At 49.3% G+C, this 21304-nt stretch overlaps 1 protein-coding gene across 1 annotated transcript; it reads left to right on the forward strand.

Moving 5' to 3' along the window:
* Positions 1–267: 267 nt before the first annotated feature.
* On the forward strand, positions 268–21090 carry FAM167A (family with sequence similarity 167 member A). The gene is made up of 3 exons (XM_030490608.1): positions 268–783; positions 8957–9496; positions 18299–21090. The coding sequence occupies exons 2-3, from the start codon at positions 9119–9121 to the stop codon at positions 18560–18562; spliced, it is 642 nt and encodes a 213-aa protein (XP_030346468.1). The 5' UTR covers positions 268–783; positions 8957–9118; the 3' UTR covers positions 18563–21090.
* The last annotated feature ends 214 nt before the right edge of the window (positions 21091–21304 follow it).

Raw genomic sequence — 21304 nt, forward strand, 5'->3', positions numbered from 1 at the left:
TGCCAGCAAGCGGGTACTAGCCACCATGCCCCAGGATACCCACTCCAGGGCTTCCCGGAGATGCTGATGCAGGCTTGCAAAACTCCCCTCCACACACACGCTGACCCCTGGGCAAGCCGTGGCATCTGGAAAACGTTATCCCAAAGCTCTCCCAAGTGCCAGCGGACCCCAGGCTCCTTGGAGAAGGGCTCATAGCTCTCCGTGGCATGCAACGGGAACAGCCGCGGGGGGGGGGACATCAGCCCGGTCTGTGTCGGGAAGAACCACAGGCTCCTTTGGGAGTACAACAGCATCTCCTGAAAGCCTTTTGGGTCCCTAGCCCCGACAGCACCCCTTCATTCCTGTTACCCACGCCGAGGGCATCGCTCCCCCCTCCTCCCTTGTTTGGGTGCTGGTGTCGGAGGATGTTTAGGACCCAGGCTGTGCAGCTCCTCCCTTTCAGGTCTCTCCAGGGTTATTGCTTGGTGGGAGGTAGGTTGAGGGCTTGGTGGTATGAATGAAAGAGAGAGAGGAGCTCTGGACTGAAAAGCTCAAACTGGAATAGCTCGCCTGTCTCCAGGCAACAGGCCTGACGCAACCGCTGGGGAAAAAAAAAAGGGTCCCTTAAATAAAAAAAAAAAAAAAAAAGAGGCACACACAGATTTCTGAAGCGAGACAGGGAGGAGGATGAGACAGTCTCCTGGAGGCACTGGTGACACTGCTCTGCAAACACCAACTTGGAGACCCGCGGCGGAAGGAGGGAGCCAAGATGTCCGTGCGATCTTACCTCTGACTCAGTCCCCGGTAAGTTTGTTGCTCGCGTTAGCTTGCCCGTGCTGGGGCTGGAGGGGAGCACAGCCACCCTGGGGACACCCCGCTGCTCCCAGGACCGGAGCTGTCTCGGAGATTCCCGGTGCTAAAGGGAAACCCTGGCTTTTCTAGCCCTGCAGAAAGGGGTAGCAGCACAGACCAGGTCCCCGGGGAGCATCGGCGTGGGGGTAATGCTACCCCATGCACTGTGAAGTTCAGCACTGGGTTCTGGTGTGCTGGCTGCGGCATGGCTGGGCTGGGGGCTAGCATGGTCACCCCCAACCACAACCTCCCGCCTTGCCAAATTTCCCTGGAGATGGCCAGCATGGCGGCTCCCCACTGATTGGGACAGGCTGGAAATCAGGGCAGAGCCCTCCTTTACGATCAGGCTTATGGGTTTTGCTCCCAGCTGGGACCAGTGTGGGGGTACCCACTGCCTTCAGGAGGATTTTCCTGTACTGGATGAGGTGTAACAGGGAAGAGTCTATCTGGGTTTCGGGACAATCACCTGTTGCTCCCTCTGCCCCCTTCCCGAGAGCCCTGTTAAGGTTTGTTGGCTCGTGCAATGCAGGTACAATGAGATGGAGCGTGGTGGCCTCGCAGGGCGTAGCTACCTTTGGATTTTGAAGCAGGCACTGTGTGCTGAGCAGAGCAGGTTTCCACCTGCTCGGGTCTGGCTCTTGCAGCTCACGTTAACACTGAGCTGCGGGGGGAAATCAAATCACCCAGAACTTCTTCAGAGCCGTTTATAACAGCCTGGGGCTACTTGCTAAAATAATACTCTCCCAGCACAAGCATTCGTGCAGCCCCAACCAGCACGCCCTGGTGCGATGCACACCACTGCACCCACAGCATCCACATCATGCAGCCTGCAGCATCCCAGCCCGTGCAGACTGACACCTCTCTCATATGAGACACCCGCACAGGGCTAAAGAGATCCCTCCTTGTTTCCCTGTGATGCTCCCTGTATTATTTGGTATTGCTCTGTCCTCCGGAGCTTTTCTATATCAGGGACCTCAGTGGAGGGGGTCTAAAATGGTTGAAAACCAAGTGCCTTGTTTCCAGTGAGGAGCTGTGTCCAGCTGATTCCTTTGGCTTTGTCTATTCATCTCCCATATCCTATGCACTCCCCACTTTCCAGTGGGAACAAGCCTGTTTTGGCTGCTGTGGGTTGTCTCTGTGCCAGCCATCATTTCAGCATAGTGGGGCTGTCACTGTTATTTGCATCTCAGGTCTCCCCCGCTTTCAAGTGCCTATTGCAGTGGTACCTCTTCATGGGGGGATCTGTACAACACAGAAATAAAGCAGAATGGGAGGAATCTGTCTTCTCCCGGGCTCCGGGCTTGCAACAGCTCCGCAGCCATTAGGTGTTTGCAAAACGTAGCAGAGACACTGCAGAAAGGAAAAGCATAAATAAGCATCCTCAGAGTAACGCAACCTTCCTGAGGCTTTCTGTCTGCAAGCGGCTCGCCTTAAATAACGTTAAATAACAAAGTGCAGCTCAGCGCTGGGAGAAGGCAGGGCTGAGCACAGAGGTTGGGTGATCACTGCTCAGGCAGCCACCAAGGCAGGTAATTGGATGGGACAGGGAGCATGTAAAAGGGATTAGGGGATCACCGCGGGGCTGACCCCACTCCCTGGATCACTTTAACTTGGAGCCCGGGGGTCTCCAATGGGAGCTGGCCCTGGCGCTTGTCTCTGCAGAGGAGGAGCTCAGTGCCAGGCAGAATGAAACCCAGCGAAGGCGGAAAGAGGTGTTGTTTTTTGTCTGGAAACACACCCTTCTGCCTTCCATACTGCATTTAGGGGCAAATAGCTCCCTGTGCTAGTCTCCTGGGAAGAGAGCAGTTCTCAGCCTGGGCTGGATCATTCCCAAGGAGTCCCAGCCCTTCGCATTACCCTGGTTGCACGGGCAGAGGTCCCTGACTGCTCTGTCTGCTCTTCCCTTGCTGAATCGTGGCTCTGCTTGGAGTGGCAGCAGGGAAAACAAGGGAAGGAACTGGCTGTGCTAAGCCATGGGTCCTTTGGAGGCATCTCTGGGGACAGGTTAGGTGTGCCACCTCCAAAAGTAGATCCCAAAACCTGCTAGGATCCTGGGGCAGTGCGTGGAGAAGCAACCCTTGCCCATAATCCATAGCTCCCTTCACCCCAACAGGCTTTATCAGAAGATGACTAGGGTGGATGGGGTGTCTTCACACGAAAAGTGTGTAAACTTGCCTTTGCTGCTGCTGCTTAATCCCTAAGAGTAATCATACCTCGTTTTGGCTGGTGGGCTGAGAGCATTGACTACATCCAGCTTGCCAGTCTGCAAATATTTCCCACTCATTTGGAAGACTGGTTTGTAGGAATGCCAAGTATCTGGCAGTGCCCATCTTCATGCAGGATTTCCACACAACTGCTGGAAATATGCTGATAAAGCAGGAGTGGAGCTGGTTTGAAAATGGAGCTGCTAGGGTCCATCTGAAGCAGGCAGCAACCTGAGTCCTGCTTCCTCACAAGCAGCCTGCTTGATTTCGTGCAGGGAATGGAGGAGGGATCAGATGTAGCTAGGCAGGAATGTACAGATGTATTTATCGGAACAGGTTGTTTTGTCATCTGTTCATCATCTGCTAGTGATGCTGGAGGTTAGCCAGGGAGAAGTACCTGAGGCCAGGGAGTGCAAACTGGTCCTCTCTTATCTCTGCTCTTCTGCTCTGCTCCTCTTGTCAGGCTGGTGGGTTTTCTGCAGCCCCCCACTGCTCTCTCCTCCCCCCTTCACTGCAGTGTTTAGGGGTCTTTCTGGAGGTCATTTGGGCAGAAGGACATGCCAGGGTGACCCCTCACCTTGCACCAGGTCATACGTGAATGGAAAGCCCCACTTCTTCCCTCTTTCCCCCATATACCTGTGAGTGTCATGTCCACATCTGAAGGGCTGAAGCAGCAGGAGTGGCTGCTTCCCAACTGCTGACCTTAGCATCTGAGCTGTCTGGGAGGTCTTGTGGGGATTTGTTTGTGGCAATAAATGGACAGGAATATCCAGGTGCACTCAGGATCCCATTAATCTGGGTGCTGTACCCCTATCTCAGCCCGCTGCATGGGCTCTGACATGCCCACCCCAGCCTTGCATGGGCAGACCCCCTTCCATCCTGCCCCACCATTCTGAGCAGGCAGAGAGTATCTGATCCTGACATGATGTTTCAGGAGGGAGTCCTGGCTTCAGGATCAGGCAGATCTTTGGGCTGCTGAAGTCTTCTCTTTTTGGAGAGAGGCTGAAGGTCACTTTGGAATAGGTGAAAAAAGCATTTGGGAACCAGATCAGTTTTCTGCAGGAGCATTTTCAGGTGCTACAGAGAAGGATTGGGTAGCCAAATGCTGGATAATGTAACCCAGGGAGATTGTCTCTCCTCTGAGTCAGTGGGCTGGCCAGAGGAACTATTCGGTCTCTGCCTCTGTAGGTTGCCTTAGGCACAGCAGCATGCTGCAGCCGTGCTGCTTGGGGGGGTATGGGCAGGAACCCCAGGGTGAGGAAGAGCCCAAGCTCACCAGAGCCCACTCAGCGGAGGAGCTCCCTCCGGAGCCATTTCGGCATGGGAAAGGGGTGATTCATGTACAGCCTCCCCAGAAGGGAACCATCATCTCCAGGGAGCTGCAGTGTTGACCCAGATGGGTGTCCCCTCTCACCCGCTGCCCGGGGTCTCGGTGTCTCTGCTGCCCGGAGGATGCTCGGAAGCCTCCATCCAGCACCGTGCTGCAGCCAGAGTCCTCCCTTACTCCATTGCTATGGCAACACCCTTGCACAGGCATCTCCTCCTCCCTGCCCCAGTGGCAACCTGCTGCAGACCTCCAGCAGGTCAGCTATCCCCACCCCATCCCCGTCTGTCTTCTTGCTGTGCTGAGAAGGAAAGCAAACACAGCTCTATCTGCATGGGATATGCGTTCCTTTCACTGTCCCCACCCTCTGGGTTCATCTTGGTATTTCTTCAGCCCACTGTTTCAGGGTCCTCCTCACTCACTGGGACCTGCAGAGCTCGATGATGATGTTAAGCAGGTGTAATTTACTCCAGTGTTTTCTTTTCCAGGATGCAAACCCTTGGAGCAGATGCCTGCAAATGGTCAGGGAAACTGCATCCCAAATTCCACGGATTATAGAGGGTGTCCCTGTTCCAACTGTAGTAAAAACATGGGCACTCAGATAAGATGGAGAGACCTCAAGATATCAGAGGTGAATTCTGTACATCTCTGAAGATCCTCAGGGCTTTTTCCTTGAAGGCCAATTGCATGAATTGCCTACTCAGTGAGAGGGAAACTGAGGCATAAAAGGGGCTGAAGTGCTTTTTGAAGGTCATTAACAGCCTGAACCATTCACCCTGGTAAACAGGCTGCCCTGTTTACCCCATGCTATAGGTGTTATCCATGGGCTATGTGGATAACTATGGGCTATGAAGGGACCTAACCCCTTCATCCAAAAGGGCTTCCCTCAGCCTGGGCTTTGTCTCATACTGGGGCCTTTTTTAGTTCTTGGAGACTAGATGAGCAGAGTAATATAGATTCTTACAATCACTGCTCCTCTGCAATAAAAAATGGTGTTACAGTAAGCTGAAATCCACCAGGAATAGTGAAGGGAGAAGAATAATTTGCTCCCCACACCTCTACCTAGGCTGATAGATTTATTCTGCTTTATCCCTCCTATTTCCATCCTGTGTGTTTCTCCTCCTTTCCCCCACTCCTTTCTTCTCCTAGACCTCCTTCTCCCAGAGTGTGACCTTCCAAAGCACTGTGTGCCCTTATTTATAGCCCTGAATTTAGCAGGCTGTACCTGTGCTGCCCTGACCCAGCACACACCAATCAGTGCTGTTTCATGAATGCCCTATGTGCAAAGCTGACCAGGGCTCAGAGAGCTGATGGGGAAGGTACACGTGTACAAAACTTCTCAGGCACATAAAACCCCCACAGGGTAAAAGGCTGTGCCTAGCATCATTTTGTGCAGTCTCCCTTTTGACAGCAAGCAGCATCTGAATTCATTGTTTTCCATCATCAGTGATGATAACACAAAGCTTTTCTCACACCCCTGTACACCTCTGCTTGCCTCCTTATCCCATCACACGTGGTTTGTCAGGGGATGTTCACATGGCTCTCCTGATCCCCTGCTGTAATGCATGGGCAGGGATATCAGAGGGGTGAGATGGGAACAGGTCTGCATCTGCTTCAGGATTGATATGGCTGCCGTTGTGGTGGTAGATTGTGCTGCTGGACCTGGTTTCTTAGAGGATAGGGCACACCATGAGCTTCACAAGGTGTGTCTGGCATAGGAGAGAGCAGGATTTGCACTGCTGACCTGCAGCCATGCAAAAGCCAAGCCTCAGGGCATGCCAGCTCCATGAGTCTTGGCATGGAAGAACTTCATACTCAATCCAGGTTGACAATCCTGTTATTTCTCCATCCCAGACATGTGCTTCTACTAATCCCTTTGCATTATAGCTTGCAGGGTAGGTCGGTTAAGCTGACTTCTCCAATGGAAACCTAACCCAATAAAGAAATCAAAGTTTTTCTTGTCACTGCAGCGACCTGATGTGTCCTGTGCCTTCAGGATTGCTGGGGTTCATTCGAGGGAAGGGGGAACCCCTGAGCAAAGGGTCTTAGTGAGGTGGGAGCAGACCTTCACAGTGCCAAACTGTTTCCCCTAATTAGGCATGTCCCTGAGTCTTGCAAGTGTGATAATGAGGATAAATCAAGGGTTAATCACTTCCATTCCCTTGCACGGGCCAGCCTAGGGGGAAACTGAGCCTGGAGCTGGGAGACTGGGGTCTGTTGGTTTGAGCCAGAGGCCAGGTTTGTTCCTGGGAATTAGGTAGCTCCCAGGCAGCAAACAGGTTTGTATTACAGCCTCGTACACTTTTCACACGCTTACCACTTTCACATATCTATTTCTACAGCAGGTCTTTGATCCAAGTCCAAGGTATTGATAGGAAATTAGAAGTGGCTCCTTTCTGTCCTTTCTGAGTTTGGAAAGGCTGGGGAACAGACAGGACTATTTAGGGGGTGTCCCGACAGAGTGAGTGAGAAGTTTCCTGTTACACTGAGGAGGAGGTGAAGGATGGATTGGATCGATGCCACCGTTAGGATAGAAAAATCAGCTCCCTCCAGAGCTGCTGGGAGGCTCTTCCAAAGCTGCTGGGGCGAGATGGCAGTGGCATCATGACAAAAGGGATGCTCCAAACTGCTGTCCCGTTTTTATGGTCCACTCTATAAATGCTAATTGAGCTATACCCAGGGCTCAAACAGCAAGTGTCTTTTCCACCCTGAGGATTTTATACATGCTGAAGACGCGAAAGAGTTTGTGAGGGCTCTGCTTTGTAGCTGTGGCATTTGGAAAAAGTCAGCTTTACAATAAACATGCTATCTTTGCTAGGAGTTACCAAATCCTGTAGATCAGAGCTGCAGCAGACTCTATTGTGCTGCTGGTTTTGGCCATCCCCAGAAATCTCTGTCTCAATGGTCAGGAAAAAAGCTCAGAGGTGAGGTCTTTAAAGCCATTAGGTATTCTCCTTTATTGATTTCTGTAGCTGGAGCTGGAGACAAGTGAAATTCGTCTACATGCCCTTAGCTTTGCAGCGCATCTGTGCAAGAGCTGGTGCAGGGCCTGACTCTCCAACAGGGCATCCCTCTGCTTTCCCCTCCAATACAATCTGTTTCCCAACAGAAGAAGGAAAACTGTTGCTGCTACAGACATGAGAGCTGTTGGCTTCATCCTGATATAGTATCTGTGTTTGCTCCCGCTCACCGTAAAACTCTCATTAACATAAATAAGAGCAGGAACAAGACCGCAACATGACTAATTCTCCACCTCCAGACTGTCTGTGTGTATATTATCAACTCCTCGCTCAGCTCATGTGCCTGCTCACAACTGTGGGATAGATCTTGCTCTCTGTTGGTGTTTGTTTTAAATTGAATCTTCTTACTGAAAAGGTTGGAGAGGCATAATTATGGTCTGGATTTCAGAGTTACACGCGTCTTCGTGGGTGCAAATAGCAGGGAGAAAAATGACTGAGTAACTCATAGTGCTGTGGTTCAGTGCATCCAGCTAGAAAGCTGCATACGTCCTGGCTGGTCTTTCCGGGCATGTTACCAGGCGGGCAGAGAAGTGTTTTGTTTTGTGTTTGACATGTATACGAGAGCTCCGGATCTATTCCTAACTCAGCCATAGACGAGCATATGACCTTGAGAAAGTCTCTTATCTGATCTTCCCCTCAAATGAATGCAGAAATAGCCTGAGCTTAACTCTTGCGGAGTTGTTTGAGTCCTCTGTTGCTGCAGGTCCATGGTTTGGTAGACCAGCTTTGGGCACAGCTTCCCTGCGTCCACACGTGGTGGCAGGAGGAGAAGCGGGGAGGAAGCTCCTGCCTCCTCTGTGCTAGTCCTCTACCAGTGTGGTAGAGGACCATTCCCAGTGGGCAGACGGGACGTGGCCAGTGATGGAAACCACAAGTTCAAGGATCTCTGAGCACAAGCATCAGAACCTAGACCAGTTGCTCCCACGCTTGGCTGAGACAATGATCCTGCCCTGATCCTGATGGGCAGGAGGGAGCTGAATCTTACGGCTGCAGTTTGGCATCTTTAGCAAACCTAGACCTAAACAAAAATCTGTAAAATTTGAGGGCCCCTTTAGGTATTGGAAGGTCAAATGTCTCCCTGGAGCCTTCTCTTCTCCAGGCTGAACAAACCCAGCTCTCTCAGCCTGTCTCCATACCAGAGGTGCTCCAGCCCTTGGAGCATCTTCGTGACCTCGTCTGGACTCGATACAACTTCACCTGGCCCTGTTTTGCCCAAATGGAAAGATGTAGGTTTGCCAGCCAGGAAATCAGCAAAATAGTGTGCACAGGCACCCCAATACCCAGCAACAGCCATTGCTGTCTTCTGAAGATGTTTGGTTGTGTGAATGTGTCCTGGCCTCCCTGGCAACCCTTTCATGGCACCCTAAGTTAAGATTGGAGATGTAGGTAACCAGCACTTCCCTAAACGCCAGAGCCTGTCTGTTCCTGCCCCAAAAGCAGTCAGATAGCTGAGGTGAGGTAACACTCCCCAGGAGCTCCTGGGCACCGTGCCTCTCCCAAAGCCCTCACTCTCTCCTCTCTTTCCTCACTCTCTTTTCCGTCTCAAACTGGAAACCAACCCTCTGTTTTTCTTTTAGGTGTTCGTCCAAGGCCAACGTGGTGCTTGAGCAGGAGCTACCACTGCTCTGGCTGTCCACTGAAGAGCTGTTTGACACGCTGTGATACCTGGTCAAACCTTGAAGGTTTCCCACCCCTGGTTCTTTGCAGCCTACCCCTATGCCTTTTGACTCCCAGAGAGGATGTCTCTACCCAAAATCCAAATAGAAGAGGTGCTGGACAGTATGGATGCTGGCTCTGGAGGTGCTGCTCCTCCTGATGACCACCTGAGGACCCTCAAGGCGCTGACAGAGAAGCTGAGACTGGAAACCAGGCGCCCTTCCTACTTGGAGTGGAAGGCAAAGCTGGAGGAGCAGGCATGGAAGAGTCCTCAGCCAGCGGGAGAGGAGGAGGAGACGACAACTGAGGCCAAAAAGGCTATGGGAGAGACTGTCCCCTTGAGGAAGGTGCAGCTGCATCTCAATGGGAGCCCTGCCCAGGACAAGGTGACTCTTACCTCAGGGAGAATAGGTGGCTTTGAGAGCATCGATGAAGCTTTGACGTGGCTCAGGAAGGAACTGGTAAGTGGTTTTCTGCCCCTGTTAGATCACACACTTAATCAAGAGGGAAAAAAAAGAATGAGGAAACAAGCAACTCCTTGTTCCTACCTGCCTTCAGCCCCAGGTGGAAAGGCAACAATCAATCATTGCATTTTCTGTGGCTGGCAGGAGCAGCCCAGGGAAGGGAAAAGATGAGTTCCAGAGCATCCACAGCCTCAGAGAAGGAGCTGGGCCAGCCTCAGCATCCTTGGGAGATATGGTCGCTTGTACTGGTTAGGACTTTTTAGCAGTTTGTCCCATCCCCTTCTTCTCTAATTACATCTCAACACTCAGGTGAATGCAACAGGTATGAACACAGCATGAATACGTGGGCACTGCTGGTGTAATAGCACTTCTCCGATAGGTATCGCATTAGATGCTGCTTCACAGCTGTATGAGGGAAGCATGACTAGATCTATCCCCTGGATCTGCTCTTGCAGCTTGTGGCTGTTCGTGGTTTAGGAACTCCCTCAGTGGGAGCCTGTGTGCTGACCACTGTGTTTAACAATCATTAGTGAATCTGGCCTCAGAGTGTTTGCCTAATTCCCCCTTTTTTCTTTTTTTAACTCACAATGCTTCATAAGGTCTTGTGCTTCCCCCAAGTAGTTTCTGCATGGTGAGACCAAGTGCTTCCTTTTTTTACAAACTATTGTGGCACCCCCTTGTGCTGATCATGTAATACCTAACAACTCATATTCCTTTTTCTGCTGTATGCAAGATGCCAGAACCTTATCTCAGACCCCTCCTTATCCAGCTCTTACAGGTTCATCATTTGTTGGCTCCTGTTTCATTAGAAGCTGGCCCACCTTTCTGTCATCCTCCCATCCCAGCCTTGGGTCCTGTGTTACATGTATGTTTATTTCTGGTAGTTATGAACTAGTAGTTTCACAGAGAGGAAGAAAAGACAAAAATGCTACACTTGTGCTAGGAAAACACACAGAGCCAGGGCATGGGTGCTGGAATTCATCTTTTATATGTTGTGTTGCTATCTGTCATGGTCTTTGGCACAAATTTGGCCTGGACCAACTAGTGCTGAACCAAACAGCTTCCAACCCAGCTCAGGAGTCAACACAGCGTGGGGATCATTCCCAGGAGGAAGTGTGGATGCAGCACATCTTTTCTGGAGGCCACAGGAGGTCAACAGGATGGACATGACTGGATCAAGGCAGCTGCTCTCAGGACTGGAGAATGGGCCTCAGTGGTCTTCAAGTGCAGGAGCAAGCAGACACCAGGACCACACTTCCCAGTGATCCTTCCCTTCTCCTCACTGGAATGAAAAATCTTTATTATTTGGCCCACATAACTGGAAAATACTCCTGCCTAGAGAAGCTGTGGCTGCCCCATCCCTGGCGGTGTTCAAGGCCAGGTTGGACGGGGCTTGGAGCAACCTGCTCTAGTGGAAGGTGTCCCTGCCCATGGCAGGGGGTTGGAACTAGATGAGCTTTAAGGTCCCTTCTAACCCAAAATATTCTATGGTTCTATGATTCTATGTCACTTGGCTTTGTTTCTGGTGGCTAATTGGAAGTTTGCCTATGAGTCCCACCAGCATTTGGAACTATTGACAGTGGCATCATTTGCAGCAGAGTCCCCAGGGGCTGGGACATCACTCACGGTTCAGATGCACTTACGAAAATGTTCCTGTGCACGTTTTGCTTGTGATAAGCACTGAAAGTCTTCAGGGAAAACTTGTGCACAACAACGAATAATAGTTTGGCAACTTTTGCTTCAGATAATAATTATTTTCAACTTTTTGGTGCTCTTACTGTATCCATCCAGCTAGATAGATCTCTGGAGAAGTTATTTACAGAGATGGTTCAGGATGTCACAGTTGTGGTGTTTGAGCTATTTCTCAGGACCATGGCTTTCAGAAGGTAGCTGCAGTGCTTTTGGGAATCCAGAACTATTAGGAAGAGTTTTGAGCTGATCTCCTAAAATCACTCAGCACTCCAGAGAATCTCAGCTCCAGATGTGAGACCTGAATCTGGGCATGTGCTTGCATCTGTGATGCAATCTCAAATTCACAGTGCACTTGATGTAAACCCCAAATCTCAAGATGCCCAAAGACAGTAAGAAGCAGATTTTTCTTCTCAGAGCCCTGGATTTTAAAAGATCTGCTCTTTCAGCTTCTGCTGATGATGGAAGTATTCTATGATTCTATGATTCTATGATTCTATTGCCTCAGAGTCTGATTCTACCCTTTCAACTGGGGTGTGGTATATAAACCACTGTCTGACGAAAACTGAAAGTTTAAATTAAAGAAGAAAAAGGGCAAAGCAAACCCTAATTGTTCCTCACTTTCTATTTTCCTGCCTCATAATTATACCAGTCTTTTCTGGATCTGGATGTGACTCGTGTAATTTAGAACAATTTCCCCAAAAAAGAGAGCATGTATTTGACTGACCACACAGCTAAATAGCTATGTTGGAGGCACTATTGTTGAGTAAGATCTGCCAGCAAACAGCAAGAACACAGTGAGGCCAGCGCATCACAGGATGCTGGAACAAAAATATGCATTTCACATTACATTTCAAGGGTGAAACTCAGTTTCTTTTCAAATAAGCGAACAAGCTTCCACACATCCCTTTTTTTTTAACTTGTTTATCCACATGTTGTGATTGTAAAGCAATCAGGAAGGCTTCCTAGCAGGGTATGGTTATGTCTAAGTGTACACATTTATTGAAGGTAGGAGCCAAGGCCAGAAAGGGCAGCATCCTCAGGCAGCACCCTGCTTGGGGCAGCCAGGCAGGACACCAGCACCCTACACCTTGGGTAAGGTCACCCTAAGCTGGCAATCAGTCAATCGTTCTGGTCTGATTTAACATAGGAGACCATAGACCTGGGAGCACCATGCAATCCAAGCAAGTGTTGAGTATACTGGGCAGCTTTCTGAAGATCATCCTAAATTATCCAGTAGTCAGAATTGAGCTGAACTCTGCCTCTGCCATGCTGTCCTCTGCTGCAGGGTGAATTCTCCCCCACTCTACGCAGTCCTTCATGAGAAGTCAATTTAGCATATGTAGGATTCATCTACCCAATGAAATTACAAAAGCTGGTGAATGTAGAGATTTCTAACAAGGAAAGAAGTATCCCAGCCTGTGTCCTTACTGTATGAAATGCAACAATACAGGGTGTGCAGTCCATCACCCACACTGTGCAACCCTCATCACAGCTACCAGCATGTTTAGGCTGGGTTATTTCAATAGCATGGCCCCGGCATGGTTTTGGCTTGTACCAGATAGCACCCTGCCAAACAGTTAGAGCTTCAGGAGTTTGCACATGCTGCGGACTGTTCCCAACAGGCAATTTGTATGGGACCACCCAGTTTTGGAATTAACTCTATCCTAGCCAAAACCTCTACTGGTGGCAAAGTGAATTCAGTAGTATGTGTATGGCCACACTTCCCCCTGGCCAGGGTGGTATAGAACAGGCTATGGCATGGGTTAGTTGTGTGGTGAATTGATAGTCCAGGAGTTATTAGCTTTAAAATTAAAGTTACCTGTTAAATCTGAAACATTACTCCCATTCCACACAAAAGACATCATTTAGTCTAGGTCATGTTTTGCCTAGAAAGGTTGGACCAGATGGCCCACGAGGTCTCTTCCAACCTGGTGTTCTACAATTCCATGATTCCATGCTGCAAGGAATTTGCCTCCGTGTCTCCAGGGTCTGCTCTGGTTCAGCTTCTGGCAGGTTGAGGCTCCTCACGTTCAGAAGTGAAGGACAAAGCCAAGGTCTTACTGGGCATCTGCTGTTCTTGGTCTTTCACCCCACATGACCTGTCCCAGGACCTGATTCTGCACATGGAGTCCTGGCCCTGGTTTAGAGGACTGACATATGCCCGCTGAGCTCCAGCCAGCCGCGTCAGATGGGACCTGCTGAGAATCTGGCCCTGAGAAGCTGATTTATTCAGCCATGCAAATTCCTGCTCTTGTTTTTGCGCTGAGAGGCTCTGTGTAGGTGTAGGAGCAAATTGCAGCACTCAGCATGTGCTGAACCGCCCCAGGGCTGCAGCACTTCCCTCCCCAACTCCTCCTGCCTCGTCTTCACCCTCGTGTTTGCCTTTCCACTGTCAAGTGTGGCTGCTCTTCATCAGTGCTGAAAGTAGAACCATCACCAGCCAGGGTATGGTGACAGACCCAAGGATCAGAGTGGTCGGACTGTACTTCTCACTTTGTTCTTGAAGTTTGGCAGGTTTTATGAGTTCTAAAATTAAGCCCTCAAAGTCCTCTTCCTCTTAAATGTGGTTAAAGTACAAAGCTGTGAACTGGGACATCTTGGAACAGTTCTGTCTTTGTCCCACAAGGAAAATACTTTTTCCATCTCAAATTCACCAGTGTTTGGCATTGAAATCTGAGGTGTGTGAGCCAGAAAGCAGGCAAGACTCTTGAAAAGGGACACAAATGCCTGATGCATTCTCCTGGGCAAACATAGAACACCCACGCCCTGTTCATCAGACATTTAATATTAAGTATTAACCACTATTATCTCCTTTTGAGATACTGATATTGGCTGAATAAGTACTTAAATGAGCTTAATGATGCAGCACCAAAACAGTGCTGACATGAGCCTCACTGCAGATTGCTCTGTGGTTGTTGGGAGGTGGAGAGGAGGAGAAGGATTCTAGGGAATGGATATGGTGATGGAGACTGGCCTGCATTGCGAGTCCTCTGTTGCATAGCAGATCCATGAAGGATTTGTCTGTGTTTGTATTTAAAGCAATGAAAGAACCAGAGCAAGGTCAACTCTACTGTTAAATTCATAGAATCAGACAATAGTTTGGGTTAGAAGGGACGCTAAAGCTCATCCAGTTCCAACGCCCTGCCACAGGCAGGGACACCTTCCACTAAACCAGGTTGTTCCAAGCCCCGTCCAACCTGGCCTTGGACACTGCCAGGGATGGGGCAGCCACAGCTTCCCCTGTCTGTTCTCTCCCTCCCCCATATTAAACATTCCTGGGAGACTCAGAGGCTCAATCCAAACAGAAAATCCTTTGCGGGTTCATAATACCCTGTGGTCCAGCTTTGTGATTCAGCCTAGCAGTTGCAGCAGCTCCTCCGCCAGGAAGGACCTGAGTTTGGTTCCCTCTCACCCAGTGAAATTCAGAGTGGCAGCCTGTCCATCCCAAAAGCATGCTCCAACAATGCAGATGAAAGGCAGCTCTTTGACTGGGTTAAAAAGTGGTTGGTGTGAGCAAGACATACCTAAGACTCTTCCTTCATTTGACATGTGAGACTTGAACGAAGCAAAATGCATGGCTTCTGCTGGATGCTCCCTGTGGGTTTCCCCAGGACATGACACAGAGTGTGTGGGATCATGCTGTCATCCCACACATTAACTGGTTCATCGAGTTACTTTGTGATGGCTGGCTCTGTAGATGAAGTGTGTAAACTGAAAACCCCACGGCTTCCTGTGTTGCAGGCCCTGTAATCTCATTATTTCTTTTCAGGAAGCTTTGTGGAGCTCTGCTGACCTGACAGTGCTCCTTTCAAAAAATGATCATTCATAATTTCTAGCGATGGCTGGCTCCTCGGCATGGAACAGAGTGAATGTTTCTAGTGCTCTTGAGGAGCCTCTGGCAAAGGGAAGGAGAATGAGGATTTCTGGATTTTGACCCAAATTATGCTAATGTTCTGGGCAGTTTTGAACAAAGCAGGGTTTAATGGGACAAGTCCATGGAGGGAGGACAGAGTGTTTGCATCTCAAGCCAAGCCCCAGTGATGAGTGGGAAGAGTGAGAGACTGATAGTGCACATCTGACAGGTCACCCTTGTTTCTCTGTTCAGCCCCAGAGCACAGATAGAAAGGATTATATCCGAGACAGTGTCACAGCCTAGGTGATCAGTGTAGATGGGTGGTGGGTTTGCTCTACCCTACCCTACAGGAGGCCAGCAGGCTGTGTGGCTGGCTCGGTAGACATCAACGTCAGCAAGTCTGATGGAGGGCAGGAAGGGTGAGTGGAGATGGAGCACTTGAAGAACATCCACTGGAGGGATTTTGTCTTCCAGCTTGCATGAAATCAAGACAGCTTCCTCAAAAGACGGGCGAAGCAAGAACTGGTCAAAAAAAGGAAAGCTAGCTCACAAGGGAAAAATAGCAATCACCAACTCACATCCCTCTCCACAATGGCCTCGTAATTAATTTTCAAACTCTTTGTGGCAGTGGTGGCTTTTTTAATCCCACATTCTTGAAAGCATTTGTTGACATTTCTTATACAGCTTGATAAACTGACAAGAAAGAATGACCAAGGGTCAGTTCAATAATGCCCACGACCGCCTTCCTGATAAAATGTCACAGCGTGGCGCTGGTTGTGAAACAGGGAAAAATATCAACAAAATAAGGATACTTTTTTCATTGCAACTGCGGTGGGAGAAGAACAACCTGCCCAGTGGCATTACTCTGCTGGAGGCATGGGCTACAAGGTTTGCAAGGAAATAGTGGGTTTTATTAAGAAGGTAAATAGGCACAACCCTGCCAACAATTTGAGATTTCCCAAGAGAGAGAAAGATATTCACTCAGAAACTGGTAAAAAGGTGACCCTATCCTCTCCAGGCAACTGAGCTGGACTCCAGTCGCTGTCTGAGACCTCTAGGCAAGGTCCTACAGGATGTTTCCGTGGTCCAGGATTGAGAAAATCCTCGCTTGGCTTGGATTAATTTTCACTATGCTCGCGTCAGCTCTGAGGTTAGGCTCCAAGCACAGCATTTTAAAGGGCTTCCTGACAGCTGCAGAAAACAGCTGGAGCAGAGCCAGCCTTCCCTCCAAGCTCTTCAACCTCCTAAGGTGGCTGCTTCACCTCGCTGTGAGACTGGAAATGGTGCAAGGGGTGATCCAAACGTCTTTGGAGGCATTGCCTGGAGGAAGAGGGATAATGCCACAAGCCAGAGCAATGCCAAGATTGCTCTGGTTCACATCCTTGTTGTAGCAGCCCATGCATCAGGCATCAGAAAAGTCTTATGTAGAAATAGGGCCACCTGTGGAGCCTCTCAAGGGGAATTTTCCCTCCTCCCTTCCCTTCTTGCAGCTTTATGTATGAGTCACCAGATCAGGAATAAATTTACCCCCTACCCCTAGAGCTACATCTGTACTTGTAAACTGAACAGCTCGTTTTCAGGCCTGGAGGCAACCGGTATGGCCTGACTGAATCCATACTGTTAAAATCCAGACAAGGCGGCTGTATCCCAAATGCCTGCTGAGGACGAATCCCTCTGTATTAACTCCTGAAGAGTGCCTGTGGGGAATTGCTTGGGACCGTGAGAGCTGGCATCACCTCAAAGGATGCTTTGCTCACAATTGAGTGGAGAGGAAGACTTTGTTGAAATGTACTATTTAATATAGTAATATATTAAATAACATACAATATATAATTAAATAATACATATTATATTAAATAATATTAAATATATTTAATTAATATTAATATATTTAATATTGATGTAGTCTGGGTCTGTTCCTGAGCTTCTCTTTCAAACCACAGGTTGCTGAGAAATCAGTAATGCAAGTCAAAGGAGTGAGGTAAATGTTGGATTTGGAGTCAGGGCAGCTCCACTGTGCAGCTGGAGGTGAACTCAGGGCATCATCTCATGCACTGAGAAGTCAGCAAGGACAGAACTTAACCCAGGAAGCCACTTGGAGGAAAAAAACCCCAAACCTAAAATAGAAGCCAGGAGGCTTCTTCCAGTGCCAGTTCATGTCCTGAGATGGAGGCAACACCAGGGAAAGAGGTAGGATATCACATCAGGGCAGATGTAGGACTGTATTCCAGGTTTTTTCCCTCCTTGTTTCCAGCAGTTACAGAGAGATTTAAGCCACAAGGTTTGCTCAGAGCTGTTCAGCCTCTCTCTCACCACCTTCTTTGCAGCTTTTGTGGTTTGTGCTTTTCTGTGAGGAGGGATGTGGGATGAGCAGTAGGGATTGTTCTTTCGCATCTGCTGTTCTAGCTCTGCCTGCTTCTGTTCCCCAGACAAAGGCTGATTCTTGCACCAAGCATTGACCTCTTTTCTTCACCACCCCCGATATCCTGTGGCCATAAAATTTCTGCTTTATTGCGAGTTGGAATTAAAAAAAAAAGCTCGTTTCTTTCATCACTTCTGAATCTTCCACCTTCCAAAGGTAGGTGCGAAGGGAGGAAAAAGCCCTTCAAAACACTTAGCTCATTAGCCTGCAGGATACTTGTTCTCTCTCCTATGTGGAACTGTGGAGGTCCCATCCCTAGAGCTACTTCAGATCAGTGAGATAAGCCACGGAGCATATGGAGGCCTGTGTTCCCGGCTGTCGTGAACCAGCTCTGATTTATGCAGGCTGGAAACCCAAGCCAAGTATTTGGGGATCGGTTCTCTGGGGTTCTTTTAATTGGTCCTTTCCACCTCTAATTGCTCCTTCTAGCTGCGGCTGCTCCCTTATGAGCAAAATTAATTTTGGCTTTGCTTAAGGTTGAGATGGAAGCTCTGAAGCCTGCTCTGATGGTTACCCAAGACAACAGCCCTGGCATGGCTGGCTTTAATTCCAGTTTCCTGGTGTTCCTGAAATCTTGAGCAGGCGCAGACTTCCTGAAAGCTAAAAATTCACCATCCTGAGCCGGTATTTGACTGGGATGCATTGCTGGCTTGGAAGATGCTTATCTCCCTCCCAGCTCTTTCCAATGGTGTAGCTTCTCCCCATGAGTTTCATTTCCAGTGATTTAGTGCAGCCACTGTCAGGGAGCTGATATCATGACATCATGATGACCAAATTTGCTGTGCCCTTGCCAATAACCTCTTCCCTCCCCACCCTCCGTCTTGTGTTCCAGGCAGAAATGCGCCTGCAGGACCAGCAGCTGGCGAGACAGCTCATGCGCCTCCGCAGCGACATCAACAAGCTGAAGATCGAGCAGACCTGCCACCTCCACCAGCGCATGCTCAACGACGCCACATACGAGCTGGAGGAGAGGGACGAGCTCGCCGACCTCTTCTGTGACTTCCCCCTTGTGAGCTCCTTCAGCCTCTCCACACCGCTCAAGCTCATCGGGGTCACCAAGATGAACATCAACTCTCGGAGGTTCTCACTGTGTTGAAGGGGGGAAGAAGAGGGAAGGATGGGGGAGAAAGAGAGGACTGGGCATGGCCAGAGCTCTCTCCACCTGGCGGCTGGGTGAAAAGAGGCCAAAGAGGAACAGAGGGAACAGGAGAAAACAGGGTACCCACAGCCGGTCTTGGTGGCAGGGTAGAGCAGTGGAGCTGCACCCTGGGATGGCCCAGAGATGCTCACTGAGAAGACAGAAACTGCATGAAGGAAGCGCGGAGAGCATCTGAACCCATGTGCACTTAGCCTGCTCCTTTGCAAAGTCTCTTCTCCTTCTCTTCCCCCCACAGTAACTAAAAGGTGATGCAGCTCCAGTGTGGTTTGTAGCCAAAAATCAAAGGAGGGAGTCAAAGATCAGCCACAAAGCAAAGCAAAATCTCTTTTGCCTTCCCCTTTACCTTCCCCCAGGCTAGAGCTGCTTCTTCAGAAACTAAGTCACTCTCCTCCATGAATGTCACCTTAGGCAACGATTCTGAGCCTCTGCTGGCCCAGGCACAGTGTCTGTGAGGCTATTTCAGGTGGGAAGCTTATTGCCAGTGGAAAGGAGCCCTCCCAGCAGGGAAGGGACAATGGGTAAAATGGCATGCATCCCCAAGAAAGGGTGAGAAGATATGTTTATTGACTTCGTCCATTGAGTCCAGTGTACTCTAGCTTAATTTTGCCTGTGGTATAGATTATGGACAGACCATGGACACATTTATATAGACACTCTAGCCAGCCAGAAGTCGCTTGTGTGCCCTAGAAGTTATACCCAGAGCAATATGTGATTATAATCTTCTTGTCAGCAGTGGCCACAAGACACCATGTAGTTACCCCTACAGTAAGGCAAAGGAGGTAACTTACACCCAAGGCATCTCATATGAGAGAAATCACCCCAGGCTGACGTTACCCCAACAGCAGCACCAGCAAATACTGGATCTTCTGTAGCAACACACATCCATCAGAAGAGGAGAGAAGAAAAGGGACTTTTCTGTGATGAACATAAAGTGTGACTATAAAATTAAAGGGAGAAATATAGCTGCAATGTGCTTTGGACCTGCAGCAAACCCCTGGGATTCCCTCCCTGCTTGGCAGTATTTCAGATGGATGATATAGATTTTTGCCTTTCGTGCACACAGCTGCACACCTGCCTGTGAGTGATACAGAGGGTAGAGACACCCATGGTGCAGCCCAGCAAGGGCAGGGGCTCAAGAGATCTAGCCATGGCAATCTTGGGTCACCTGGCACCCAAAGCAGCCTGTCTAGACCAAGCCTGGGTGCCTCTAGGCTCTTCCTCCTGTGCCAGCACCACTCCTGATCATGTCAGAGTGGTACAATCTCTCAACCCATCGCCCTAGCCCAGCTCTGCTCCCCTCCACACGCCCGAGCAGAGAGCTCTGTGGCTGAGTGAACGTGACTGTGTCCACGCAGCCCCAGCCCCAGCCCCAGCCCTGGGGATGAGCAGGAGACGCAAGCCAGCACTGAGCAGAAAGCTGTGTGGCTGTGTTGATGTGCCTGTACCTGACTGTGTCTGTAAGCTGTGTGTGTGCATAAGTTCTTGTGTGTGTGCATGTGAGCCCACAGGATGCCTCTCTCAGGAGGTTGAGTGGTGGGCCTGTGTCTTTGTTCCCAAATGTGATGTGAACCAGAATCTGATGAGACCCTGCCATGCCTGGGAAGATGCAACAAGGCATCAAGACTTGGAGTTTTCATAAGGAGCTTAGGTCAATGCAGAGAAGACAAATAATTTGTCTGTCTCCACAGGAGGAACAAATTAACGTCATGAAGGAGTTCATAGCCACATGGGGCTGGGGAACTGGCAGGGGACTCTGGTGCTGAGTTCAGTCCTCTGTCTCCCATAGTATGTAACCATGCAGTGATGCATCCCCCTCCACTCCAAGGCTTATTGAGTATCATTTCTAGGGAAAGAGGTATCTGGGGCACAGCAGCTCTACCTATACCATTAAGTTAATTAGTGCCATGCCTGGGTGCTGAATCTTGTGCTGCCCAGATAGCAAAGGTTTAATACGGTTGTGGCCAGAGTGTCAGTTGGCCTCTGGACAAGACAGCCAGCCACAATGTTGTTGTGTTTACAGTAGTAGAGAAATAGCCTTATTTCCCCATGGACATCTTGAAAAAGAAAATCTCATTAAAATTCTTCTTTGATTACTTTTTTAATGAAAAAAAATCAAAATAAATTTATGTCCCACATGTTGATTTTTGGAGGAATTTTTGATCAAAAGACAGCAATGACAACTCTTCAGTGAAAACAATGCCTTGGAAGAGGGACACTAGTTCTCTCTAGGATCAGCTAGAGCCAACTATAGGGTGGACCTGCCTTTGGGCTCTTGTCAGGTAGTCGAATACAGGAGGTTAGTACAAGCACAGTCTTAGGAGGTCATTATATGTGGCATTAGAAATATCAGACGTCTGGGTTCCAGACATGTATTTTCTGCATTGAGTGGGATGAGGGATGGTTGTATCTGCCAGCTGTCTGTCCAAATGCACAATTTTTTAATTATAAAATTATGTCTGTATTGATTTCTGCCTCTTGTCTCTCACTGTGTTCAGTGGCCCCAGCTCTGCCTGGAGAGCAGTCGGGGAAGCACAGATCTGGTGTGCCCAAGGTTTACATGTGTGCAAGGTTTCCAGTCAAGTTTTTCTATCCACACACATCACTGGTTAGGATTACTGATGCAGCTCCATCAGTAATTGCTCCACCTTGCAGCCTGGAGGAGAGGGGGAGAAATTAAGG

Source organism: Strigops habroptila, chromosome 6, assembly GCF_004027225.2.
Source record: "Strigops habroptila isolate Jane chromosome 6, bStrHab1.2.pri, whole genome shotgun sequence".
Classification (NCBI taxonomy): Eukaryota; Metazoa; Chordata; class Aves; order Psittaciformes; family Psittacidae; genus Strigops; species Strigops habroptila.

Coding starts and splice junctions, on each gene's coding strand:
- FAM167A (XM_030490608.1), top strand. CDS start 9,119: ATGTCTCTACCCAAAATCCAAATAGAAGAGGTGCTGGACAGTATGGAT. Junction 9,497..18,298: donor CGTGGCTCAGGAAGGAACTG/GTAAGTGGTTTT, acceptor CTTGTGTTCCAG/GCAGAAATGCGCCTGCAGGA.